Here is a 27,574-nt window from a genome sequence, read left to right as displayed (position 1 = left end):
AAGCCAACAGAGTTCCCCTCTGCTGTGGTGGCACGACAGCTCCATTTTCATGATGGGATTCCACGGAGTCTTTACTGCTGCAAGGAAACATTAAACTAGTTTATGCCTCAGTCACACATCTGCCCTCACCACCATGGCCATGTTGGACATTTTGCAGCTGCACACAAGGTGATTTCACAGGGCAGCATTAGAGCACTTCAAACTGCCAAGGTTTCCCGTAATGAAACATACTGCTTTTATAAACTACGGTTGAATTTGTTGCCAGAATAAAGGAATCCAGGTAATTTGTGCCATCATAAACCAAATCCTTTCTTTTCCAACCTACAGTCTCCTATGTTCCATACAAGGAAAATCATACACAAAGTATAGGAGACCTTCCTTTCTTAAGTCAGGTAATTGCCACTGAGTGACCTAATGGTGAACAATACAGAATGATTTTGATTAACTGAATGTAACAGAAATAGAGTTGTTTCATATAACCTTTCAGTCTTCAGTGCTGCAGTTAGGTCCTCTATTAATAGAACTGTCAGAAAGTGTACTCATGCCTGAACTGACATCAGGTACAGAAAGTTGAGTGAGTGAATTTAGCACTGGCTTAACTGACATTGTGAACAAAGCCTACTTTTTATTCCTGAAAGAGAAATACCATCCACAATAGTGTCACTTCCCATCAACATGCCTGAATTCCAATCTGGGTAACTGTCTCTTAGCATAATAAGTTTACAAAATGCACTTGCACATGATAGCCTCCTATGGATAGATTGTTTTTTAAGATTGAATGAACCTGACTGAAGCAATACAAAATACAAATACAAAATACATTTAGGAATTAGAGTCAATCTACAAAGGAGAAAGGCTTTCACAAAGACTTTCTTTTTTGGCTAAGGACACCCTTACGAGATGAATTTCAGCAATAGTATCATACACTGTGGGACATCTTCTGTCATCCCAGTTTAATCATTGAAAAGGACATAGATTTAATCAGAACTGCAAGAATATCTGGGAATAGTATTCTGATTAATTGTACTAGCGCAGTAATGAAACTCTCAGACTATACTGGGCCTTCCAAATTGGAGCACAGGAAATGACGTTACCATTGCTCATTCTCTTTCCTTTTGTTGCAAGCCAATTTTGGTGCTCACAAAATAAAGCCCTTGTAGTAGAAAAAAAATAAATTTTAAAAATCCCTTTTTATAAAGGATTTTAACATTTTGGCAAACTGATGCAGGATAAATCCCTTTGTAGTAATTTCTTTCTGCAATAGAGCAGGGAGTTTCTTGCTTTCTATCACTGGTAATAATGCTTCATCCAATTAGCCAGAAACTGCACATACTTGAGAACTGAAATGTAAAATTAAGGAATCCAGTGAAATGCTTAAAGCCAGAGAAGCAGAGCAGCCCATACGTTTTATTTTAGAATTGCACACACCTATTTATCACACTATATTTTTCACAGTCAACATGTGAGCTTACAGACAATTTGTACTTTTGTCAGGCTTCTCCTGGTGATTTAGTTAGTTTCTTGGGACAAACTATCTTAATTTTTAGCTCTTTCCCTCTGCAGTGACTGTCCTCAGACAGAGTAGTCATCCTTCAAAAGCCCTTTTTCTGAAGGTTTTTGCTGGAGATCCAAACTCAAGCCTAGGTTGCCCTTCAGGGATACACTAATGCAGGAAAGCCTCTTCACCTCTTAAGTGTAAGGGTTGATTTAGGCTTTTTATCTCTCTTTTTCATCCCTTGGTGCATCTTCAGTGCAGTGGCACAGTACTCCAAAGCATCCCAAACACACACACAGACAAAAATGTACATTTTGCAGCAATCCTGTGTGAGTTAACTTTTACCTGGCAGCTGGTAACTCTTTTAACCTGTTCTAGAAAGTTTCTAAAAGGCTGCTTTTTTTAGCTGTTCATCAAAACCTCCCGTATTTAGTGGGTCGGAAGATGGCGGCAGCCTGAGGGCCAGCAGGGCTCTGGACACAGACACTGTTGTTACTGACTCCCTGTATGTGACAGTCCTGTGCAGCCTGGTGATGGGGACAGATGTGTTTTGGGGATTGCTGTACCTCAGCAGAATCTTGTTGCACCCCCTGCCATGGTCAGGGACATCTTCCACCATCCCAATTTGTTCCAAACCCTGCCCAGCTTGGCCTTGGACACTTCAAGGGATCCAGGTGGAGCCACAGGGTCTCCGGGCAACTTGTGGCAGGGCATCGCCACCCTCAAAAAGAAGCATTCCTTCCTAATAATGTCTTTCATGAGGGCCTTTGCAGATCCCCGAATTGTTAGGCCTGGAAGGGCTCTCTGGAGATCACCCAGTCTAACCCCTGCCAAGGCAGGGTCACCTGGAGCAGGTGACACAGGAAGGTCTAGGTGAGTTTGGCATTTCTCCAGAGAGGGAGACTCCACGCCCTCCCTGGACAACTCTGTACAAGTGCTCTACCACACTCATGTAAAGTTCTTCCTCAAGTTGAGGTGTAACTTGTTGTGCTTTAGTTTACGGCCCTAAATGTCCTTCGTGAGGAGATTCCCCTCATGAAGAGCGCCCTTCCTCCCCGCTAACTCCAGCTTGACTCAGGGAGGGGAGGCAGGGACCTTCCCAACATGGCGGCCAAGCACGGCTCACCGCCCCTCAGCCGCTCTCAAGATGGCGGCGCGGAAGGGCCGGCGGCCGGCCCCGGTGCGCCTGCGCGGGCCCGAGTGCGGTGAAATTCCTGGCGGGGGGAGCGGGAGGTGGCGGCGCTGAGGGCTCGGAGCAGGAGGCGGAGGGCGGCTCGGAGCCACGGCCGCGCTGCCCTGCCCGGGACCCTGCGTGCTGTGGCGGCCGACGCCGAGCCAGACCCCCGGCGGGCGCGGAGCGGACGGGCTGAGGGACGCTCGCCGCCACCTCTTGCAGCGCCAGGAGCCGCGCCGTCCCCGCCGCCGCTGGGACTCCCTCCCCGGGCAGAGCGGGGGAGAATGACGGAGCTCCAGTCCGCCTTGCTACTGCGGAGACAACTAGCAGGTACCTGGGCCGGCGGCGCAGGAAGGAGCGGAGGGCGGCGGGTGATCCGCCGCGGGGGAGCAGCGGCCGGGCGGCCTCGGAGGGGCCGCGGCCCGCAGCGGGGGAAGGAAGGGGCGCCGGCTCGGGGAGGGGGCGGGCGGGAGTGCGTGTGTGTGTGAGGGGGAAGGGGAGATTACAGCCCCCCCTCGCCGTGCTGTGCCCAGCCGGGAGCCGAGGGAACTAGGCCGAGCGGGGGAGGGGGAGCCCGACCGGCGATTGCTGCCAGGGGAGCCGGGGGAGGGGAGCGGGGCCGGCACGGTGGGGGAGCGTCCCCTTGGCTGCCCCCGTCTCGTCGGGGGAGCGCGGGGTGGCACCAGCCGCGCTCGTCGGCCCCCCCAGCCCCCCGGTACCAAGCCTGGAGGACTCCTCGTCCCCTCCCCTTGCGGTCCCGTCTCCCTGGGGCGGGGGGGAGAAACGAGCCGGAGCTCGTCCCGCAGCGCGGGGGATGCGTGCGGGCTGATGTTCGGGGGTGTTTCTGAGGCGCCGGAAAGAAGGGGAGGAAGGAGGACTGTGCCCCCACCCACGGAACGAGGCACGCCGGGCCCAGGCTGACTCCCCGCACTCGCACCCCTTCCCGCGGGGACCTGCGGTACCCTTGTCCCGCCTCCCCTCGCCGGCTCCCCCTCAACTCCCGTGCCCGGGAGGGGGAGGCCGCTGGCCCCTTTGTTGTCAGGAGAAGCGGCGGGGGCTCCGCAGGCACCGGCGGGGGGAAGATGACCGGGCAGCAGTGGGTGCCGGCGGGAGAGCGGGTGGGACCGCTGCGGGGGGACCCGCCGGGAGGCCCGGGCGGGGGGTCCGCCGGGGGCGAGAGGGCGGGACGGGCGCGGGGGAGGAGGAGTTGGGGACCGGGCTGGGGGACGGACACGGCCTGGGTGCTGCGTCCGGGCCGGCGGCGGAGGGCAGCGGGGTGTCAGACGGGCTCGGTGTCGCCGCGCCCCCTCCCTTTGTCCCCGGGCGGGCTGCCGAGCTGGCCCGGCCCGGCCCCGCCGAGGGGCCCCGCATGCGCGGGGCCGCACAATGCGGCTCCATGTGTGCGCTGCCACACTTAAAGGGAAACGAGCCGGCAGCGCTCCCTTCCTCCCTCCCCCACTTGCACATGTTCGCCGCATCCTCTGCCTTTTGGGCCGGGATACGGGGATCCACTCGAGGGAACGCGGGGGTCTGCACGGTACCGTGGGAGAATCGGGTCGCCTTTTTCGTTCCTTACGTAAAAATTGCTTCGTACCCCCTTAAGGAAATGTGCGCCAGGTATACCTAAACTCGGGCAGTTACAACGCTGGCTGGAGTTGGCCGAGTAGCCATACAAAGGGACAGGGTCACTGGGTGGCACAGGAATTCCCGGAGGAGGATTTTGGCCCGAAACTTCAGTTAATGTCGTTGGAAGCCTAAGGGTGGAAAGCAGCATTGTTAGCAGTAAGGAGATGAGGTTGCATAACGGGGTATAGCAAGCTGGATGGTGTGTTTGTGCATCTCCAGCACTGTTTTCCGGGTTTGGTTGATGATCAGTTTGAGAAACTTAAATATCGCTAACTACTATCAAAGAATGTTTTACCCTTTTAAGATGAAGCTCTTTTATAAAAGAATAATAATGATCACATACCGTGGCTAAAAATCTCATACTGTGGCCTTAGTCCTGAACATCAGCATGCACCTGTTAATGCCCTGGGTAACTGCTGAAGTTTTTAGTGACACTCGGTGATCTGCACATTTAGATAAGGTAATAACGCCTCGGTATGGGCTTACTGCAGGAGCTCCAGACTGGATGTGATGTGAAGCTTCTCTCCCTTATATATGATCCCTTAAAGGAAACAATAGTGTAGAATAGTTGCTTTCTGACTTGATAAAAAAAAAACATTTGGTAACCTAGAGTAGTTGTTCAGCTGTCTGGAATTTCTCTTTTAATCTACTAACTACTCCACAAAACCAAGTTGGACTTTTAGTTGAAGTCTCTTGATAGGAGGTATTCAGCTTCTGTGCTGTATTTTTTTTTTAATCTTGTGAGGTCTTAAGACCCTGTGTAAGCACAGACTGGTTGGGTATGGGAGTACATTTGTAGACTACTAGGTCTAGGGGTTAACTTCTGTTTAACTTTCTGTTCATTCTTATCTGAAGGCTTTATGTGTACTGGTAAAAACTGGTGAGCTTTTCTAGTTGCCCCGATTACTGATTCAGCTGTACTGAGTGCAGCCATTTTCTTGCACCATGCAGCTATTGTGGGAGGTTTGTGTTTAAAGTAATATCAATACCTTTGGTATCCCTTTAGATGTACTAAAAGAAATTGAAACCATATTAAAAGTGCCTTTGTGAATGAAGTATGGTGAGCATTGAAGGAGAGTCTTGAACTCTTCAGAAGTCCTACATGGAATAACTGACCTGAGAAAGTTATCACATATGGAAGAAACTATTTTCTGTGTGACATCTGAACTGAGCTGGCACTGGACTGACACTGTTTTTTCTGGTGTCATGCTGTTTGAAGTTGTAGGGCAGAGGCTGAGCTTCGTGATCTTCCTTCCCTATTGCTGACTTTCTTCCAAGTCTCACCTGCTCCAACGTGTCCCTTTGTGATTACCCACACTGTTTCTTCTACCTCAAACCAAAAGAACCAAAAGTCACTACTCTGGTGGTATTTGCCCTGGTGAGACTGCTATTCAGTCTCTGCTCCATGCAGTTTTTGCCTATATCAAGTGTAGTGAGTCATGGGGTTGTTACCTGGTGGTTGGGTTTTGGAGGACAGTAAAACAGACAGTTGATATGAGTTATGTGATTTAAGCTAGTTTATATGGCTTTAGATCATTCACTTGTGCTTCAGTAATGACAAGAGAGCTAAAGTTGAAGCAAGACATCCAGAAAAGAAGGGAGATTGAAGCAAGAATCTGGACCCTGTACAATTGTGGAGCAGTTGAGGATTGTAAAAATTCTTAAATGCTGAGACCCTGGATATCTCTTTTCAATGTCCAAAAGAAAAAAACAATGGCAGGAGGAGGGAGGAATGTTAAACAATAGTTCTTGGAGTGGCTACCTGTTTGGTCCTGCATATGCTTTGGTTCTTAATTATGGGGAAAGGTGTCTAGCTGGAGCACTCTAATGAGCTGTTTTAATTCCTGAGTACTTTGTCAAAGTATAGGTCAACTGAGGCTGTTGGTTGTCAGTGAGATGTAAAACAAGGGGTCTTACCAAACAGAGCAAGGCTTGACAACGTGAAGTTGCTCCAATGAGTATATGAAGACAGACTCTATTGAAAGCAAGCTGGCTTGTAACTTGAGCAGGGAGCCGGTACCACAGCACCATGTACAACATGCTTGTGCACTTCAGTGGCGTGTTCTGGATGCTGATGGTGCTCAGAGAGAAGGGACGTTCAATGACAGTCATAAAATATAACTTCAAGTTACATGTGGGTTATTTTTTAATCTGCCAAATTCTATGTGGCTTCACAGTGCCTTTGCAAATGAAATACTGAGCTGGATCCCCAGGGATTAAACGTAGTAGCTGTTATTATATTGACATGTGCTTGTCCCCATTTAGGCACAAGAACAATTCAAGGTAGTAAGAACTTCAGTAGTTTTTATGGTCTTAAGTTTTTTTGGGGTTTTTAGGTCTGAAGGAAGTGGTGAGTTGGGATCTCTTAATAGCAAAGCCATTTAAAAAGGGTAGTCTAACTAGAGTGGGTGGATCAGATATCTATGGACATCTGTAAAATTAAATGCTATTCCCTCTCAAATCAACTTAATTGTAAGCTGTAGCAGCTTCTGGAAATAGTATTTGTTCTTTTTTGAGGAGAGGGGTGCTTTGTGGATTGATAACAATGTGAAATAGAGGCCGTGCCTTGTCCACTTCTTCAAGGCAGGATGCAGGAAAAACTGAAAGAAAAAGAAAGTGCCCCTGAACTTCAAAAAAAAAAAAGTCTATGGAAAGCGTGTAGATTGGTGAAGCAGAGTTCACTCCTCAGGGGAGCTGGTGGAGGATAAACTGTTCTTTTTACAGCCCCAAAACTTTGTGTTCTTTAAAAAGAGATGCAGACAAGAGGGTGTAAATCTTCTCTTCCAGTCTCCAGAGCTGTCAGGCCCAAAGGTTTTACAGATTGAGGTACGTCTCTGAATACTTTTATTTAATCTTTCTGCCAAATTCTTGCTGACACAGGTACTTCAGACTAGGCAGACTTGTCTAGTTCAACCAGCAAAATCACATAGAGAGGGTGCAGTTGAATCAGTGGTGCACAGTGGAACTAGAAGTGCGAGTTCTCTTTAACATAAACATGGAGCATTGGAAATGGGAATAACCATGCCTTTGTTGGCTGAAGTTGAGCTGGGTTGTAAATAATCTCCAATTTAGGATACAGGAAAAAGCCACACTAATGGTTTTCTTAAACATGAGAAACATGACATTATTTCAGTTTAAAGTGTATACAGCTTTATTTCACAGCAGAATGTGACAGTTGAATAGTTTTTACTTTCTTCTGTGGAAGAATCTTGCTGTGTAATGTTGAGCTAGTTGAATTTTTGGCAATTAGGACTTTTTAAAAAATCTATTTGACTGGTGAATGGAGAGGGAATTGCAGAGTGAAGATCACTTTATATATCAAAGCTGAGAAGCGTATCTCTGGGGTGGCTGATGCATAAGAAACCTTTTTGTTGACCACTGGCTTACAGTAAGTTTGTCTATAAGATAATCATTTCAGTGGCACTGATGTGAAGTATTAATTTGGTATTAGATTACCTGTTAACTCCTTTGTGAAGGTCTGTTCATATGGACAGTAAAATTCTGTATTATCCCAAATAATTAGGATTCCAAGGTCCTGCACATCTAAAACTTTGCATTTTAAGTGGTCCTAAAATTATAAACACCCCTGCATATTTTTTAAGAAGACTCTTGTATGTTTTTAGATAACCATCCATTTTTTTTTGGTCTGATGCTTTTTGGGGTACTTAGTTACAGCATGTGTGTAGCAGTCACCTTAACCCCCTGGCAACATAGGGCCCTGTTACAGCAGATGAGATAATCCTGTTTCATGTGAGGTTGTGCTGACAGAATTATCAAAGCTCCCTTTCTCAAGCTGACTTTATAGACAATATCATTGCTAAAATACAGGCCTTGCTCAGACTCCAGTCACTACAACAGCACAAGCAGCCTGAATTTCTGTTGCACTGTAAATAACATGATAAATGTGACTAATGGCAAACTTTGCCTGCTACGTGTTAGTTTTCCAAATGCTTCTCTGGCAGAAATAATCTGAACTTTGCATCTTCAAAGAAAAGAATATTTATAACAGCAGCCACCAGCAAAATTTCAGGGATGCTGACAGTTTTGGAAAGTGAGGTTTAGCTAAACTACAGAATGGAAAGGTTTGATGACTCAACCACTTGCTTAAACAGGATGAAGCAAGAACCTGCCTCACCAAGGAGTCACTGCCTTGGCTCTGCCTAGGTCAGCTTACTAATCTTTCAGGGAAAGAAGCAAACTTACTGTGAACTGTGAGTTCTTTCCTTCTCTGCTCCCCCCCCAAACAAGGCATTGTAAGTTATACCAAAGTGAGGGCATATCTGGATCTGGCAGCAGTGATTTATTCCCGTTTTGTCTGAGAATAGTGGAATGGGAAAACATTGCTGGAGATCCTCTGAAATAAGGAGCAAAATTAATACTATTTGAGAAAATACTTCCATCAGAATTTCTGCTTCATTGGTAAGAGCTTCATTTGGAGATGTTAAATCATGCAAAACCAACTAAATTGTCATTGATACTGATTCCAACTTCATTATTGTAGTTATTTGCTGCAGAGCTGCAAAGGATTTATTGATTTGCTATATATGTATACATTTGTTTAAGAGAAACTGATATGGATAGATCAAGTAGAGTGAATGGTCTTCAGATGAAACCGCATGTAATTACAGCTGATTCTGCCTTGACTTTCCTGTATATTGTTGTGATTTCTTTTTAATGCAAGACAGACTTGAAACAATATGGGCAAATCCAACTAATATAAGATTACTCTATCCTTTCTGTGGTTGGTACAAGTTGTATTTTTGTTCCCCCAAAGCCCTGTGTTAAACAGTTTGAAAATAAGAGACCTTTGTAGATGAAACTTGTTTGCCTCAAGTAGGCATTCTGCTAATTTTTCTTCCTGTAGTGGGTTTAATCAACCTCTGTTTTGATGTAAAATACAACAGTTTGTTCCCAGCATAGAGATGGGTTTCAAATGAAGTGGAACTGATCTGAAAGGTGGCTGCTGTTCTGAAAGCAAGAACTAACCAAATACTAAAATGAGTGTGCAGGCTTGGGTGCCTGGAAAAAGGAGAGCAGGTGGCTTGTGTGAGGAAGAAGGCATGTGACTCCTGAAACTCTCCTGTCCACTTTTTGTTACAATGCATGGGAACAGAATCAGGGCAACATTTCACATGCAGGCCTTTACTCTCACCAAGCTGCACCTACTCTGTGCTTAGGTTTTGAGTGCTGTGTGCATATCTGTCAGTGTCTGGTCTTGATGAGATCTTTCACTTACAGTCTCTAGTAGGCTTGAGCTTTAGGCCACCCTGCAAGTGTCAATGTTCATGCTTGCTTTTCTTTCCTACTCTCAAGTCCAAGGCATATCAGCTGGAGCAGAGATCGGATATCCAGGCCCTGTAAGAACACTAAGTATAGCCATCTAATTGAAATGGTGTTCTACAAAAATAACTGCTCTCCTGGGCGGAAACGTTTGCAGTTTTTGCACAGGTTTAGAGTAATAATAATAATAAAGACTTTTTGGTAGAAATCCTCTGTAAAGGTTTTCACATACAGTCTCTCTGTTTGTGGATTGTTAAGGGAAATATATTTCTGTGGTGTCATCATACACCTCATAGGTCAAGCTGGCTGTTTTTTTAGCTGGCTGGCATTTGTTGCTGATCTGGAAGATGGTGCTGTCAAGAGTCATTTAAAGGAATGTCTTAGAACAATTCTAAATAACAATGTGGCTCAAGTTAGGATATGCAAACCTGTTATTCATATTATGAGCAGGAGAGAAAACAAGCTGGAAGATTATCCTTGACTTGCACAACAACTTAGATGTTAACATCTCCCTCAGATGTTAATGTTTCCCTGTGGCATAGACAGGCCATAGAGACTTTTCAGTGGATTTCTAATGGTGGTCTGGTTTTGTGTATGAACCACACACATCCTACAACATCATTGGCTCTGTGCAGCAGTGCTGTTTCATGATTTATGTGTATCTGACTGCTCAGAAGATAGTTGGATGAATTTTTTTTTTTTTTTTTTTTCCTTAGCTTTAGTCTGTTGTTAAATAGCTTTTAAGAAGTTAATCAATTTCTGTCCGCGGTAAACTCAGCTACATTAATGGCACCTAGGAAGACACCTGTCTTGCCAATTTCCAGCAGATGTGTACAGAAGGCATCTGAAACTTGTAGTCTCCTTTGTAGGTTAGAGAAGTAAGTGTGTGTAGAGTGTGATTCACCTGACCTGTTTCTGACACCTGCTTTGGGATGAGTTAATTATGGTGTTTCAGAAACTACTTACCCTGATAAGATCTCTTGAATGCTGCTGAGGGTGACCATCTCAAATACAGGTAGATGCAGATACCTGTTGAATACCTGTCTAACTCTGAAGAGTGGAAGCAGGCACCAATCATTGAGGACAAGGTGGAGGTGGCATTTCTGTGAACTGAGTGTGACAGATGAATGTGGCTCTGTGTTGCAGTTGACTCTATGGGCAAAGCACTGAATATTCCCTGGTGACATAATTGCTTCCTTTTACATGTGGGTTTCTGAATCAGGGTTCTTCCAGTTCTTTTTACTATCATTGTTTTTTCCTTCCTGATAACACTTCACTTCAAAATTCAGAACTTACTGGGAACGGTTTTAACAGACTTCATTCAACCTCCATTTTAACTCTCTCAGGTGGTGTAACTCTGAGTTCTGGTCTGATAGGATACACAGCATGGTTCTAGCAGTCTAGTCAAAGAAGATTGTCCAGGAAACATTTTATCTTGGTTTCTACCAAAATTACGTGACTGATGATAATTTGAACATATATTCTGAATTTACTGCTGAGAAACTTAATTCTGGAAGCATAACTTTCAAAACTTCACATTACTGTGGCATTCAAAGGTTTTCATCAGATGAGTATGTTTTGTATTTCCAGTGATTCAGAGAGGAAAGTAAGTTGAACACCACATTTGTTTTGAAAGAAAAGGTTTGTGGGTTTAGTAGGTACAATGTGTTCTGCAGAAACTTAAGTTACTGAGTTTAGATATTTGCTTAATGGCAAATACTTTGAGGGGAGGGGGAAGCAGACCTTCCTTCTATAGTGTGGGATGTTGGAAAAGGGCTGGTTTGAGTGTGTATGCAGAAGGGTGCATGTTTGAAGAGTGCTGCAGAAAGGAAATGGCTCAAAATAAGTTGTGACTGTTCTTGCCTGTTTTCAGGACTCTCAGGTGAAATGGTGCACGGGAACAGACTGTGGGCTGGGTAAACTGGGTTGCCAGGTTAGATCAGTTGCTGGGTATCTGTGCTCTAGTTGAAGCTAAGAGCTGGTTTTGAGACCTGTGAGAAAGAAATCTAAAGGAACATTAACAGTGTCTGCTGATGTCCACCTCCATGGGTTTAAGGGATTACAGGGAATTCCTTAAGAACCAAGGCAGTACTAAAGACCTGCAAGCTCCTGGTTGGTGTGTTAAAACTCAGTTTTCCACTAAATAACCAACCTGAACTTCCAGTTGTCTGAATCCAGGTATGCTATGGCTCCTATTACCATGGAGCTGCAGGATACACAGAATCAAGAAACTCAGTTTTTAGCGTAATTCTAGAATAATGTGATAGTTTACCCATAAAATAATTCTAATCTCTATTTACTCAAGTTTTTCTGGTACCTTAATCCTCATAACTGTAGCAGCAGTTTTGGGAACTTTGGGCTAATGCTGTTCTCCACTTGTTTGCAAAGCTGAACTGTGGCAATGGCTAGGAATTTGACTAGGAATAAAACCAAAAATCAAACAAGAAACCTACAGCCTTGTCCCCTGTCCTTTTAAAATCTACTTCACTGTGCAAATCTAAGGAAGACTTCACAGGTATAGCTGAGGAGATGGTGATTGAAGCACTACACAGAGGTGTGTAGCACCACACTGAGATGTTGTTTGCCTGTTTATGCTAATTGTGCAACCCTTCTTACAGATTTTCTGAGCTCAGAAAATTGGTTTTGTAGAAGTCTGAAATGCTGCCCTTATTAAGAAGGAGTGGTGTTGGAGCACTGGAAATTAGTTGCCAGGCTAAAATCAAACCTAAAGCTTTTACTGAAATGGTTGGTAGAATCTCTGCCTAAGACAGGTATGTCTTTACCACTTCCCTTCAAAATAATTTCAGTGTCCTTCAGAGGCTTAATCTGTTCTAAGTGTTGTCTATTTGTCACTCCCTCAGTGGCTATTAGGAGTGTGTGCATATTTTGTGCTATATTTTGTCTGTATTTCTTGGATGAGCTTGTGGAGCAAGACAGAACATGATGAAAGCAGATAAAATGGAAAGCTTGGGGAATACATCTCCACAAAGAGATCATGTTATTTTTTCATAATCTCAGCCCTAGTTCTATAGGATCAGAGATGTACAGCTGGGTCCTGCAAGTAACAAAGTTTTGGAAATTGTAACTGACCTCAGTGAAGTAATAGGACTATATGGAAATCACGGTGTGGGGTACAGAGGAGGAGAGTCTAGAATGAGAATTTTCAGTGTGAACAGTTGTTAGAAGCTGCTGGACTGGTGCTGAACCTCACAAAAAGCAACAAAGATGACACAGGTCTGAGGTGCAGCAGATAGAATATGCTGATAGGGCCTGCTTGCTCTGAGAGTTGTGTAAGCCAGCTAGGTGGCTTATCCAGGAGCCTTAACCAGGACTTGGGCTCCCTAGTCTTATTTTTGTATTGTACTCTATCCACTGGCTGCACAAAACTCAAACACTTTGTGTGTATATATATATAAAAGAGGCTGCTATGGAAAAAAAATATAGGAGCTTATATTTTTGAAAGCTTTGTAATGTAGCTTAAAATACTCAGAGTTCATATTCAGTGGCTGGCTGGGTTAGACGTCAGGCTGAAAAGTTTGAATGCCGTACATAGCTGTTCCATGGAGCTATGGGACTCCTTCTGCTTAGTCATTTTTGTTGATGCTGTTTTGCTCTGGGATTGGTGAAGTCTCTTGGCTTATATAAAGGCAGTTTCAGGGAGTGTGGGAACATCAGTAGCTTGATGTAAACTAAACACTGAAACTGGAAGTGCAGCCCATGGTACTGTATTGGCTCAAGTTTAAGGCAATGGTAACTTAGTTCTGCTTTAGTAAGAGCTAAAGGGACAGACAGTGTGTTGTGTGGCAGATCATGTGGAAATGGAGCCATGGGGCTTTAAAATCTGTTCTGGATTTAAACAACGCTGTTGGATTATGGGCCTTTAGTCTTCCTCACCTCCCAAATCAGGTATTGGATTTAATCCCAGGTTCAGGACTGGGATTAAAGGAACTGAATGTCTAATTTATAAGCAGACACTGGATTCTGTTCCAAGTATGTTGCTGCTTGGCAGCTGTCCAGGTGTGTGCTGCTTTGGCTGTCAGCTGCTGCTTGGTCTGCAAAAGGCTCTACCTGAAACTGCTTCTAGACTGTGTGTAAGAATGTTTTGTGGTTTATTTTATTTTATTTTTTTTAAATAATCATAAATGCAAAAAATATTGTCAGAAATGCTAAACCACAGACTGTAATATATAGTAGTTGCAAGTAAACGGCATTTAGTTAGGCATGGGCATAATGGAAATAACGTTAATGTACTCATTTATGTTTAAAAAGTGCAGCATATCTTTAGCTGAACAAGAAATCTCAAAGTAAAGCCGTTGGAAAAATTATGTGGAAGGATCCAATTCTTCATAGGTGTGTCTGGCTTCTCTGCTTTTCCAGGACTTTCAGGGCAGTTCTTCAGCAGGGCTTTGTAGAGGACCTGCACTAAGAGCTCATTCCCCTCTCCCTGTCTGGAAAAGGGAACGGAATCCATTGCTTTATCCATGTGCTTGTCTTGGGAAGCTCCTGTTCAGGCTGCAAGCAGTTAAGTGCTGTGGTTGGTGGGGACTGACGGCACAGGGAGCAGGTGTCCCTGCTCTGGGTGCAGCGTCAGTGTCACTCGCTCGGTGGGCAGTGACACCGGCCTGGCAGCAGTGTGTGTGTGTTCCTTTCGTGCCCTGCCTGCATTGCTATTTCTTGGGGATTTTGGTGCATGGATTTCACTACTGTGTGAGGCTCAACTAGTGAAGAGAGAGGCAAGAGACAGGTGGTACTACTGGTTAACTTGCCTGATACACAGCACTGACTATATCCAGGGAAAAATAACAAAGCCAAACAAACCTTGGGCCTTGGTGTTGGCAGGTTTTAATGAGTAGCAGCTATTGGCTATCCATGGTAAAGCAGCCAAGGATGATGCTTTTCATGTCTCAGTGCAGAACTTTACTGAGACTTCCTTTTTTGTCTGCCTGCCAGCCATGTTGTTTAGTTTAGCATAAATAATCTGGATGGAAAAGCTCATTTTTAAATTGCTGTTGGTAATTCTTGGCATACCTCTTGTGGAGAAGGTGTATGAGCTTATATTCACTGTTTTTCCTCAGAGTATTTCTGCAATCAGCAGCTGTTTGAGCTGTGCTTCAGTACTGCTGTCATGGAAGGAAAATAAGCTTTTCACAAGCTGAGACTGATGCCACCTCCTGTAAAAGAAGTAATGTGCTCATTTGCTTTACAGGCAGCATATACTAAGTAAACTTCTTTAACTGCTTTAACTGAAGATTTTTGTTAATGATTGTCCCTTTCATACAATTTACAGATGTTCTACACAGAACTTGGCACAAGTCCATTTTTCTCTGTGGAAATGCAGAAATGATGGAACTTGTGTTTCACAGGCTTAAATTCAAGTTTGAAAGTTTTCGGTGAGATAGTCAAAGCTAGTATTTGCAGTCTGACTTCTGTAGTTACTACCGTGGGCATTCTGTATTACAGTACTAATAATATCTGAAAGGGTGATGTAAATGTCCTGAGCAGAGATGGCTTTTTTCACAAGCAGTAGACAATTTTTTAAATGTAATCCTGCATGAAAAAGCAGGTCTGATGTGGTGGAACATTTAATAGACCATCCCAAAGAAATGTTTGTATTAAGGAGGTAGTGTAAGGGACTGGTGAAGCTCTCTTTTAGTGTGACATGCTCACCTAGGCTATCTGCCCTTTCAGCTAAGATGAAATAGTTACTCAAGCTTGTGCCTCTCTTTCCACAAAGTTTCATAGATGCCAGTGTCTGAAAACTGATTTACTTAGAGGAGGCATGGCCATGCTGTAGCTTTTGGGTTTGAGGTTTGCATCTTGGTTAGAGAGCCTGTGATTTTGTCTTCTCTTTCAAGCACTGTCTGAAAAAAACATGGTTGGGCTCAGTACCCAAATCTTTGTCTTGCACCTTGGGGACTGGATGGCTGACCTCACCTCCTGATTACACCCTTCTGAGCAGCTCCTAGGAAAACCCCTTTCAGTGTCATCTTTGTGGATAAGTTTGACTAAATTATTGGTGACAAGTTGTTGATCCTGCTGTTTCCCTCTTCAGGACCTTGGTCCTTCACGTGAGCTGAGCACTTTGTTTTCCCAGTGTGAACTTAGACTCCTCTGTGTAGGGTTTGAATGGATTCTTCTTGCCTTTTTTTCAGCCACACTTTAAATAGTTCAGAACTTAACTGGCCACCAGTGACTGCAAGCTTGTGGGCAAATCACTTAGGACTTAATGGCAGCTTTTTCTCCAGAAAGGTACAAGGTTCTCACTTGAAGTTCCTCTGCATGTACCTGAGGGCATATATAAGGCCCTCTGAACTTAAGTCTGATGGCTTTTAGGTTTATAAAGTGGGAATATGTAGACAAACTGTGTTATGGAACAGAATAATGAGGACTGCAGTGTCTGACAAGTTATAAAATAAGTATGGTTGGTTTTTTGTTTTGTTTTGTTTTTTTTTTCCCACAATAACTACCATTCTTAATTTCATCTGGGAATTACTGACTGGTTGAACAAATAACTTCTTTCCCCCTTCCTATATCCTAAGTACCCAAGATCTGTCAGGACTTTATACTGTTGGAAATACTGGATGAAGAATTTGAATTTGGCATAAATATGGCATTTAATGAAGGTGTCAGTTAATAAATGTTCTCACTTTCCTACCCCCACCACTGGATTATAGGCAAAACTTATTTGAAGTGTTTAGTTCCAAATCTTAGGGTTTTTTGCCTGGAGCAGGCTGAAAACAGAAGTTGAGTAGAGTCTAGAGTTAGCTGTGACTTGAGTATGGCTATTTCCAGAGAAGCCTCTATCTGGCAGTAACTGTAGCAGCCTATACACTTAGAATGCTCTATTGCTTATCACTGATGGAAAAAACTGTGAAGCAAAAGGAAGAAATAAAAACACACAACCCCATTCCTGAGCAGCATAGCAACTTACCTTCTATGTCTCTTGTACTAGTTCAAAATATAATAAATCATTATCTCCAGAATTTACTGGCACAAGTCTCAAGTGCTTTCAGATTCTGGAAAAAAAAAATTAAACAAAGTAGAATGTTACTTTTAAATAAAAAGATAGTGTGACTTAGGTTTTCTGTTAATGTTTTCTAGAGCTGAAGACAGACTTTAGTTTAAGATGGCTCCTTGGGGTTCATGTAAAGCTTTTTAATTATTAGAAAGCCTGTTTCCTGACTTAAACACTTGTTGGTATCTAGTTTAGAAAACCGTGTCCCATAGTTATATGTTGTTCTGATGTTTTAGGGTCAGACATGATCCCAGCTCTGGCAGAAGTGCTTGTGGTGGGGGAGCTGAGGGTACTCACTCAGGCTGTCAGTCCACGAGCAAGCGCCAAATGTCATGGGGTTTTCTGGTCATCTCTGGACACAGGAGCAAAACCAGCAATGTGTATTATAGACACCTAAAGTTACTCTTAAATTCTTTTTCCTACACAGAGCTCAACAAAAATCCAGTGGAAGGCTTTTCAGCGGGCTTAATAGATGACAATGATCTTTATCGATGGGAAGTCCTTATTATTGGTCCTCCAGATACACTATAGTAAGTACTGATACTTATACAGAAACTTAAGTGAATTTGGATTTACTAGTTCTAGTTTGCTCCTAGTGAACAGAAGCTAACCAAAACTTTTGTGCTCAATTAGGCAATGCTCTTCTGTTGCTTGCAGAATACGTGTAAATAGCTGGATTTGCTGTGTACAAGTTCTAAACTGTTTTGCTCCCATGGGAAAAGGCATCACTGACCTCTTTGTACTTGTATGGAAAAGAAAGAGAATAGGTAGCCTTAGAGGCAGCTTCTGTTTTCTTTCACATGTAAGGCAGATAAAATGCACTATTTGCTGTTGCTGCTGGGAGGCTGTAGTTCAGCTGATAGTGCTATGTTAAACCATTACAACTTCATGCTTGTGATGGTAGGAAAATACTCAATTCAAGCAGGATGTAGTTGGAGGAAACTGCAGCAGTCCATAGAATTAGCTTCAAATCCTGTCAGTTTGAGATGGGAGAACTTCCAAATGGATCCTGGAGCACTTTGGGGTGCTCATCTGCTCCAGTTTCTGGGAAAGGATTCTGTGCCCAGGAGAGGTCAGTTTAAAGTGTATTCCTGGAGGTGAACTCTTCATTAAGCTGTTGCAGTGAACTACTAGTACGAAAAACCTAGTGACATTTACTTGAGGTCAGTTTTGGTTGCAGCATGAAGTTGTGTATGTCTGTCAGCAGACTTGGAATAAGTATTTAAACCCAGTAATCAAATTGCTTGGCTTTTCCACAAGCTCACTGCACTGTGGTTCTCGTGTCTTGCATGAGATGGTTTCTCCAACTTCTGTTGACCTTTTCTGAACAGTCTTGTGGTTCTGTTACATTCTCATGGCTATCTTATAAATACTGTCAATAAAGAAATGCTGCTTCTAATTGATTGTCATCTTAGGCATTAAAAGTTGCGATGGTGGCTTTTTTAACTCCACTTTTATAGGGTTCTGAGCTTTTTTTGATGCTTTTTGGTAAGAAACTCTCTTCAGAGAGTGGTTTCTTTGGTAAGGAAACAACTGTCTCCAGTTGCTGTTTTTCAGGATACTATTACACTGAATCCTTATTCCCTGGGCTGTTTGATAAGGACAGTTATATATAATAGTTTAGCTTGAACAATTTTCAAACATCACTCTCATTCCTGGTCCCACTTTATTTCTTCTGAGTTTACTTGAAAAGACTTTAGCCTTAGTGCATTACTCTACAGACAGAAACCCTTTTATCAGGAATATTGCTAAAAATGACATTGATCTCCCTTAATTGACAGCTGTATTTCATTAACTGATATCTAACATATATCCACTTTAAAACCTCTATTGTATGCAGTTGGTATGGGGCAACCAGGGATGCCCTACAGCCTAGTAGCTTTAGGATCTGCTTCTTTAAAAAGGAAAAGAAGGACTTTTTTTTCAGTTTGAAAGAAAGGGTTTGACTGGTTTGGGTCTATCAGCAAATGCAATCTAGTTCTCCTGTGTCTTGACATTATGGATGTTAAAATAATGTTTCTTGAATTCTTACCTCTCCTGGGATGAAGGATTCTTTGGAAACTGCCTGCCTTTTCTAAAACTTATGAAAAATAAATGCCGTGGGTTCAGATGCCTTCAGCTGCTTCAAAGAGCCAAGTTACTTAAAGGCAGTGCTTTTTGGGATTTTTTTGTTTGTTTCTTTGGGTTTGGTTGGTTTTTTTTTTTGAGACACTTGCTGGAACTCCACCCCTTTGGTTAGTGGTGGTAAAACATGTTATTTTTCTCAGTAGCCAGTGCGAGATTTATGTTCCACTTTTTGTTTTGCCTTTGCAATTCCAAATTTTGTTACAGCCTTCTGTTAGAACAAATGACAGTAGCAGGACAAATGTTATATTATTGACATTAGCAAAGTATTCCAGCTGTAAACCTTTCCATCTAGCACAGGCCTTCACATTTTTCTAAAGGCACTATTCCTGGCCTGTAGCTCCCCATAAAACCTGAATGTCTCTTGTTTATTATTGTTTCCCAATTGAGTGGGTAACTAATGCAGAACACCTCACTGTCATGCCTGAGTCACTTTAGCTTAGTGTTGAAAAGGTGGCATTGGAAGTCTTCTTATGTTTAATGCTCTAGACAGAGCCAGAGCTTTCTGCAGTTTTTCCCTGGGGCTCACTGCTGCAGACTGAGACCACAAAATTAGGACTGAGGTCTCTAACAGAGTAAATTGGGTGTCTGCTAGGCTGGACTCGAGAAAGGAAGTTATTTGCAATACCTTTTTTTTTTCCTGTTAATAAATGTACTGAGAGGGAAAAAAAAAGTAAGTTGTGATTCCAGATGGTAAATTCCTTGGCAGCTTTTTTTATTTTTTTTCCCCCCCACCCCCATGGTTTTTCCCCTCTGGAACATCATCTTAGTTCTAAAAAAGATCATGTTGGGGAACTGGCAGTATCTTGTGAAAGGATCTTCTCAATGTAGAAACTCTTTACATTTCATATGGAAGTGTTGATGCTGTTAATTACCAACATGATGTTAAGTTGTGTGAGGTGTAAACTTAGAACATCAGTAAGTTCCGATCTTCAGCTTAAGCTTACAAGAAACTCTACTAAGATATTTTTGATTCCCCAGTGAAGGTGGTGTTTTCAAGGCTCATCTTACTTTTCCAAAAGACTACCCACTGAGGCCGCCAAAAATGAAATTCATCACAGAAATCTGGCATCCGAATGGTAAGAAATGTCAAAGTTTCAATTTCTTTTTGCAGCTCAGAGCTATAATGTAGTGAAGACAAATAGATACGTTTCTGTTCATGTCAGAAATATGAAACTCTTTTACTTTGCCATCCTCACTTAATAGAGAAGTAATAACAATTTTTAATAGTGCTGCTCTGAGAGCATAAAATACTCTTAAAGTATTTTCAGAAGCTATTCAGAGTAGGTTCTTCCATTCTTGGTAATTGTTCAGGTATTTTTTTCCCTTAATTTTTTTCCTAAGTGAAAAATTCTAGTCTGAGGAGGAACTTGACTGCCTTTTGTTATACATTCAAATATTTCATCGTGCTGTTGCTGACTTGGCAGTTCAGTATAGAAGGCCCAAAGTTGTCCTCATCTAGTGAAGCATGAAAAGAAATCTTTCAGTACCTCTAAAGGAGACTTCTCCTAATGTCTCATTTACCTGTGGACTGATGGAGACTGGATGGGAAGATAAAACAAAATGGAAGACTGTTTTACTGGGAAAGAGAAATATTCTTCAATTTCAGAAACTGTAGATATTGAAAGGTGGGAGGAGACAGTGCTCCCATCAAAAGGACAGGGAATATTTTAATGCTGTGTCAGTTTCAGCTCTGGAAATATCAGAGTACTTGTCAGGCACTTTCTAATTCCAGCAGTTTGAATCATATTTCAGTATGTTTCAGTAATATCCAGCTGATGCTGTTGCTGTGGAAAAAAGTCTCGAGTTTGCTGAACTTAACAGAAAAAGCTGTAGTGGAAGCCTGTCTAAATAAATAGTCTTGAGAGTTGCAGCATGATGTTAAACTGAGTCCTTCCTCCCCATGTGCCCTCTCTGTCACGAGTCCAGGCACATTCAGATTTCCAGCAAGCCTTGTTTATTACAGTTTAAGTTCTGCAATAGTTAATTACTTTCCTTCTTTATAAAGTGTCTTCACTAACGTGTTTCAGACTAGCTGGAATGAAGATGAACAGTTCCATGACTGTCCTGAAGAAATGCCAGCATGTTGTTCATGACTGAAATATGCCTTGTTCTATTTTGTAGTTGACAAGAACGGTGATGTCTGCATTTCAATTCTTCATGAGCCTGGAGAAGACAAATATGGCTATGAAAAACCTGAGGAACGCTGGCTTCCCATTCACACAGTGGAAACTATAATGATTAGTGTTATTTCTATGCTGGCAGATCCCAATGGTGATTCTCCTGCTAATGTTGATGCAGCGGTAAGACTTTCCTTGGTCTGCCAATTGTCTTCAATGCAGAAACCTTGAAACGGAGTTCTGTTGCTAGTGTAGCAAACAGTAACTTTGGGAAGAACCTTTTCTATCACAGGCTAAGGCTACCACTGTGTTGGGAAAAGCAATGATGTTGTCAGACAGAACTACTAATTAGCATTGGGAAGTTTCTTTCACTTCTCTAGAACAGTCTTCCTGTCCCATGGATTAGAGCAGTAGGTTTGACTCTGTAGATCTGTGCTCTGAGAAGGTACTCAAAGGCTTCACTGAGCATCTGACCTTCGGCTCAAAAGGGAGGTTTGTCCCAGACTAGACTGACTGGCTCAGGAGTGAGGAAAAATGGTCTGATTTACAAAGACCAGGGTGAATCTGCAGGGGTGAGATGCAAGTGTTTGATGTAGCATAGTGTTCTGGAGCACAGCCTGTGCTGTGTGCTGTCAGCTCTCTAGAAGAGCTGTGTTTAGAGCAGAATGTAACAGTGAGGCTGAGGAAATGTTTGTGGTAGGGAGAGAAAAAAGTCTCAGTTCTGGAAGGGCATGGGGGGACAGACTTCAGGCCCCGTTCATTTGGCAACACTGATGTGCTCTTAAATTGCACTGAGTGTTGTCCTTTCACAAAAGACAAGTTCTAGCTCTTTAAACTGTGGGAGTGAGGAAGGGAGATGGCAATTGTGAGATGCAGAGTTTTGTAAAGGAATGTTAACCTGCTCTGTCAGCCAAGCTATATCTTCTCAGAGTGGGTGGGAATTTAGTAGTTTTCTGGAGCCTTTGATCTGCTATGTTGTATTTTCAAAAGTGGTTGGTTGAGGTCTGCTGAAAAATCATCATGGGAAGAGACTCATGTGGAACAAATTTAATGGGAAGAAAACAGAAAACAAACAGAAAGTTGTAGTGAACGATTTCCTCATTTAACCTTAAAGTGTTGGACCTCCCCTTTATGTCATGTTACTGGCGGAAACAGACACCCGGGAAATGTGGACATTTCCTGCTGAGAGCACTGGGAGGAGCAAGTTATTAATGAAATGTTAGAAGTGCAGTTAGAATTCCTCACTTCACAAACTCATGTATGTTGAATATAGCTGGCCTAACCCTGGAGAAAGCACGTGCTTTTAGCTGTGCTTGTCACCTTCCTGACATCAAACTTTTTGTATTGTGCCCCACTCTGACAACTACTTCAGGAGTGGGGTTTTTAGTTTTTTGGTTTTTCCTTAGGAAAATTACACACAAAATGAACTTGCCTTAGGGTAAAGGTCAAAAATGAAAACAGCTTTTTCTAGCCCAGCATGAAAGAACATAAAAATCCAGATTTGACTGTGAAGATAGTAGTGAGGCATCACTTCGGATGCTAGAAACTATTTTTCTGACTGTGGCATTGCATGTTCCAAGGAACTTTCAGAGTGCTGCTCGAGCAGTTGGCATCTCCTGCTGGATTGTAGATCTCTTCATATTAGCAAAAAACATACTCATCAGGGCACTGAAGGATCAGCAGCTCCTGTGTTTATCACAGCAATAAAATTTGGCAGTTACTATAAGATACTTTGCTGTCATTAGTTTCTGCTTTTAAGTGAGTCTAGTGAATAAGGTGTTACAGGCAGTTCACAGGATTATAGGAGCAGGGGATATATCTGCTTTCAGGAAAAATGAACTGTGCATGTTGGAGTACTGTCTTTTGGAGTGGGAGAAAAATGAGGATCAAGAATCTGAATAGATATTTTGAAAAGCAAATAGAACAGTTCATGACCTAAAAATACATTTTTGGAGATTCAGCTGTCAAATTGGAAACTTTGCTTGCTATTCAAATCTGAACAATTCATAGAACTACAGACACAAAAAGTAGAAACAAAATCTAAGGCTCTGAAGCTCAGAGGGCACAAATACAGTGCTTTTCTTGGCCTTAAGCCATCTTGTGTAAGCTGTCCTGTGTCCCAATCCAAGGAACCAAATGTTTGCTGCATGAATTGCTGAAAAAGAACAAACTAATTAGTACCCTTATTTGTGATTTCATATGAAAGTTATGATATGCTGGGCTCTCCAATGTGCTGATTGTTTAAGTGAGCTTGGAGGTGATGAATGTTAGGATATGCCATTTATCACTCAAATGTACTACAACCTTCACTCCAAGTGGGGGTGAAAAGGTGGTGTATGCTAGATTGCATCAGGTGAAACAGTGTTGGGGTTTTTAACCCCTTCCCTCACCCCTGCAGTAAGAATCTATTGTATCAGAAACTAAGAACTATAGAACTTCATGAAATAAGGGGTTCTTTATATTTTCCCCACCACTTCTGACTGGAAGGCAGTACCCAGCACATCAGTCTTACCCACACCTGATGCTCCTGTGCTTTCATCTGAGCTTGTTGTGAGCCTGGCACAAAACAAACTTGGCTGCACTTTCTCATGTAGGATTTTGTGATACCTTGATGTGTGTGCATCTCTGGGTTCAGACTTCCCTCTTACCTGTCTTCCTGCTCATCTTTATCTTGGCTCTTCATCTCTGCAGCTCTGAAATCAGATCCCTGTCACAGAGACCTGTAGGTGAGCTGAGTATTCTCCTAAGGTCTTTCTCACAGAGCCAATATCTTACAGCCATATCTAACTAGGAGGTGTTGGCTTTCGAAGGACACTGCTGTGCCTCTTCTGGATACTGTGACTTCTGTATTTCTGTCCTGGAGTGTCCTGATTAGATTGAAGGGAGCTGAAACTGTCTTAAAAATCTGAGTAACTGCTGACTTCACAGTACCTGTGTACCTTTTTCACCACTGCAGTTAAAGACACTGTCTCTAACACATAACAGCTTGTGGTCTACAAGTTGAGTTTGCTGCTACTTCGCAGGCTAAAGCAAATAGATTTTAGCATAGACAGTGTGAATTACTGGTAAGCCACCAGGTTAGTCTTGGAGCGTGCCTGAAATCCAAGGGGAAAATTACATCCTCTCTGTCTTGTGAGTGGCTGGCACAGAAACCCAGAGCAAACTTTCAAAAGTCCTGAATATCACAGGTTTTCAGTGAGTAGCTCAATGATTGTAAGCAAATTTAGGTGTTGACTAGATGGCTAATGTCTGAAAACATAAACACCAAGAGTCTTCCTAGAGCTTGTACAACTCCTTGTTGTAGGACTGACATCTGAAAGCTGTCTATTCAATTACAGAAAGAATGGAGAGAAGACAGAAATGGAGAATTTAAAAGAAAAGTTGCCCGCTGTGTAAGAAAAAGCCAAGAAACTGCTTTTGAGTGACACTTATTCAGCAGCTAGTAGCTTCACTTTTTTCAGGGTAAGTATCCTTCTCAAGACAAGTCAGTTGCCTGAGCTGAGGATTTCCTGCTTAAGTGTTGCTGAACTATTTTTCTCCCCCTCAAAAGAAAAAGAAACCCCCAAACCTTTCTTCTTAGCTGCATGATCTCAGTGGAGCTCTTTGGCTGTATGCAGTATTAAAGACTAAAAGAAGTTAAGTGCACTTGACAGCCTGTTCTGCCAAAATTGGGGAACTTCTCTTGTATTCTTTTGTTTTATGCTGTTCAGAAGTTGAACTTCTCTTTATCAGAATTCATCCCGCTTTATTAATGGCGCTTAGAGGTTACTGGAGCTGTAATAGAAGGGGGTGATAATTCCTTGATATTCATTATTGTGAAGAACACTTTTTAGAGTCTTAAAAGCATCTTAAAAGTCTTTGTTATCTCAGGAGTTGCAGATTATCTTGCAGATGTTGGTGGCATGTTGCACATAGGAGTTAAATGAGACTTCAGTAAGGTTGATAGGAACCACTGAGAAGGGTTTGCTTCAGGTATCTGTGGGAATTTTAACAGAAATTCTGGCACAGCAGAAAGCATCAAATTGAGATATGCCCATCAATAATATCAAGAAAGGTGGTGTTCTCTTCAGCAGCCCAAAAAACATCTTTAATGAGGAAGGCTTGGGAATAGCTTCATAAAAACAGTTGTGTTCTGCTTGGAAACTGAACTGTGGCGTATCTGAGAGCTTGGACAAGTTTTGACCTGAGAGTAGCTGACGTGATATTTGCATTTTTTGCCACCCTGTTAAAGGGCTTCTGACTCAAGATATTTACTCTAATTTACACAATCCCAACTCAGTTTTAATGGGACCTTTTTTTTTTTTTTTTTTTAAATAACCTCTCATAGAAAGCTCTGTATTAAAGCATGGCCCTTAAATCCATGGCCTTTGGTCACTTTATCTCGGGTATGCCAAGGAAAAACTTCCTCCATGAGATAATCATTTCCCACTCTCGCTTTTCAGAGCAAAACAGAACTTCATGTTGAAGCTGCCTTTTCTTAATGATTGGTTTGGCAAATAAACTGCTCTGACCCATTTGGCTGGCAAACCCCAAATCCTTATTTACTGGTTATCTACACTATATATAATTCACAGGGACAGAAATATGGCACTGTATGTAGTTCAGAGGGGTTGTACTGACTCAACCAGAGCAGCTTACTATGTTCTACTGCTGGGTAGTTTTTTTAATCACAGTTGTGCAGGAGAGAGTTCCTTTCTTACCCTTTTCTAAATTGGGGGGGTTGGGGGAGGGCTCCATCTGTGACAAATTCGTTCTGCAGTCTCTCTTTGCAGAGATGTTTTGATTGAAAGGAACTTTCTTCAGCACGGATTAAGCATGAAAAATGCTTAATATTGATCAAAAGACTAAGCAAAGGAACAGAAAGTCTTGTACAACTGCCTATAACTGGAGTGCAAGAATTGTTAACGCAGCTGACATTTTTTTTCCTGTCTTGGAGAAAGGGAGTAACTGTGAGTAACACTCCAGAGTATCCTTAACTAACCTCAGCTCTGTTGCCATGTTGAACTTAGCTATAGTGAAACAATGCTCTTGACAAATATTTTCAGTAATTGGCTGTGTTGCTTTTTTGGAAGGGGAGAGCTTTTCTAAGTCTGGTGACTCCTCCCAAGTGAGCCATGGGCAGGGAATTGGATGAGAAGGGGCCACAGCTGGTTTCAAACCAGCCCAGTGTGACAGGGGCTGTGGTGTCAGTGCTTGCTAAGCACTGCTGTGCCATTTGTACCTACCGTTCACAGTAAGTAATGCACAGACTTTTCAGTGATAAATCTGAAGTGTTTAGCCCTCTGTGTGAATAATCAAAGCTTTACACACTGTGCACTCGACAAGCAAGTTACAGGAGCCAGAAAGTCTGATAATTGAGCTTGGATATACAGTGTGCTCAGCTAACTCCAGTCTTTCTCAGGTGATGAGTTTGGATTTATCCATCTTCTGTTTGGAGGTATGTGAAGCTCTTGAACAAGTAATAATTATCTTCTTCAGCTTGAAAAACTAATTAACATCTTGAAAAGAATTAAGGATGAAGAGGGGTTTTATTTTAACACCTGTGATTTCTTTGCAGGTCTCCAATTGAGAAACATGGCACTGTTTTTTTTCCTGCACTCTACCCACCTTTTGCTGGACTTCTGTTGTTACAAGTTGGCAAACACTGGCTGGAACTGGGCTGCAATAAAAATGCCAGTTATCAATGCTGACAAGAGCCTAACAAGTGCCAACACAAGATGATTACGCATTTTGAAATCTAATGAACTGCTTTAACCTTCAGGAAAAATTGTAAAGATGTGTACATAGCACAACATGATCCGGATAATATATATACTGTTCATGTACATCCACAAATACACATTGTACCAAATAATGCTGTCTGTAGTTAGGGATAGAATTGTGTAAATTCTAAAGATTTTAGCAGGTTTTTTCTCTCCCTATTCATTGTTTCCTGAGTTAAAAAAAAACAAACAGCAACTTGTGAAGCATGTCAAAACCAATTAGGATACTAAGTTGGTTTTTTTGGTTTTGTTTTTTTTTCCTCCCACTTTAATTTTCCTTTGACCCACCAAGGCTTAATTAAAATTTCTTGCTTATTAAAGTTTAGTATCTTTTTTTTTTTTTTTGAAATGTGGTCCCTTTTATTTCCCCCATCAGAACTTAAAATTTTCCTAATTAAACCCTGAAAGGATTTGCTATCAATTACTTGTGTCTTCTTTTATGATGACCTTTGTAGTCTCAAAGGTGCTTTTATTTCTTCCCACCCCTTTTTTAAACCCAATTATTCATTCTTCTTGAATTTGGTATAGCAATAAAACTGGCCATGGAGCACCCTTGAGCAGCCTGATGGATTTTTAACTTCCAGGGACTTGAGTGCTTTCACCTGGAAGTTTGGTTGACTAAGTTAGTACAAGATAGGAATGAGCTGCTTTTTATGGGTGAAATTTTTGGTTTGCCTTTTTCATTGCCTGTTTGTGGGGTGGGGTGTGTGTGGGGGAGGCTTGTTTTTTCTCAAGGTTGAGTTCAAGCATGCACATCTGTAGGCTTTCAAATGACTAACTTCTGGGTTTGGTATCAAAAATAGTTTCCCTCCTTTACTCTCTTCTGTGGTCCTTCAACTGCTTTGCCTTCTACTTCAGAGTTTTCCTCACCTAATGTACAAAGAAAATGGCGATGTATATTTTCATGTAATTTGATTTTTGGAATTCTGTCACCTTCTGTAGTGAGTTCTTCCAAAATATAATTTTTTCCAATAATAA

The 27,574-nt window shown here is 42.4% G+C and overlaps 1 protein-coding gene across 2 annotated transcripts; it reads left to right on the top strand.

Annotated features, from left to right (window-relative positions):
* Positions 1-2,700: 2,700 nt before the first annotated feature.
* On the top strand, positions 2,701-27,574 carry UBE2G1 (ubiquitin conjugating enzyme E2 G1). Of its 2 annotated transcripts, XM_005525869.3 has the most exons (6): positions 2,701-2,999; positions 17,018-17,120; positions 19,696-19,793; positions 20,839-21,017; positions 24,173-24,296; positions 26,392-27,574. In XM_005525869.3, the coding sequence occupies exons 1-5, from the start codon at positions 2,954-2,956 to the stop codon at positions 24,257-24,259; spliced, it is 513 nt and encodes a 170-aa protein (XP_005525926.1). In that variant the 5' UTR covers positions 2,701-2,953; the 3' UTR covers positions 24,260-24,296; positions 26,392-27,574. The 2 variants fall into 2 exon arrangements, with proteins under 2 accessions (XP_005525926.1, XP_014110557.1); XM_014255082.2 differs by lacking the exon at positions 2,701-2,999 and having other exon boundaries at positions 19,701-19,793.

Source organism: Pseudopodoces humilis, chromosome 23, assembly GCF_049639895.1.
Source record: "Pseudopodoces humilis isolate 2021_Gansu_Grassland_sample_001 chromosome 23, ASM4963989v1, whole genome shotgun sequence".
Lineage (NCBI taxonomy): Eukaryota > Metazoa > Chordata > Aves > Passeriformes > Paridae > Pseudopodoces > Pseudopodoces humilis.
This window is presented reverse-complemented; position numbering and strand designations above follow the sequence as displayed.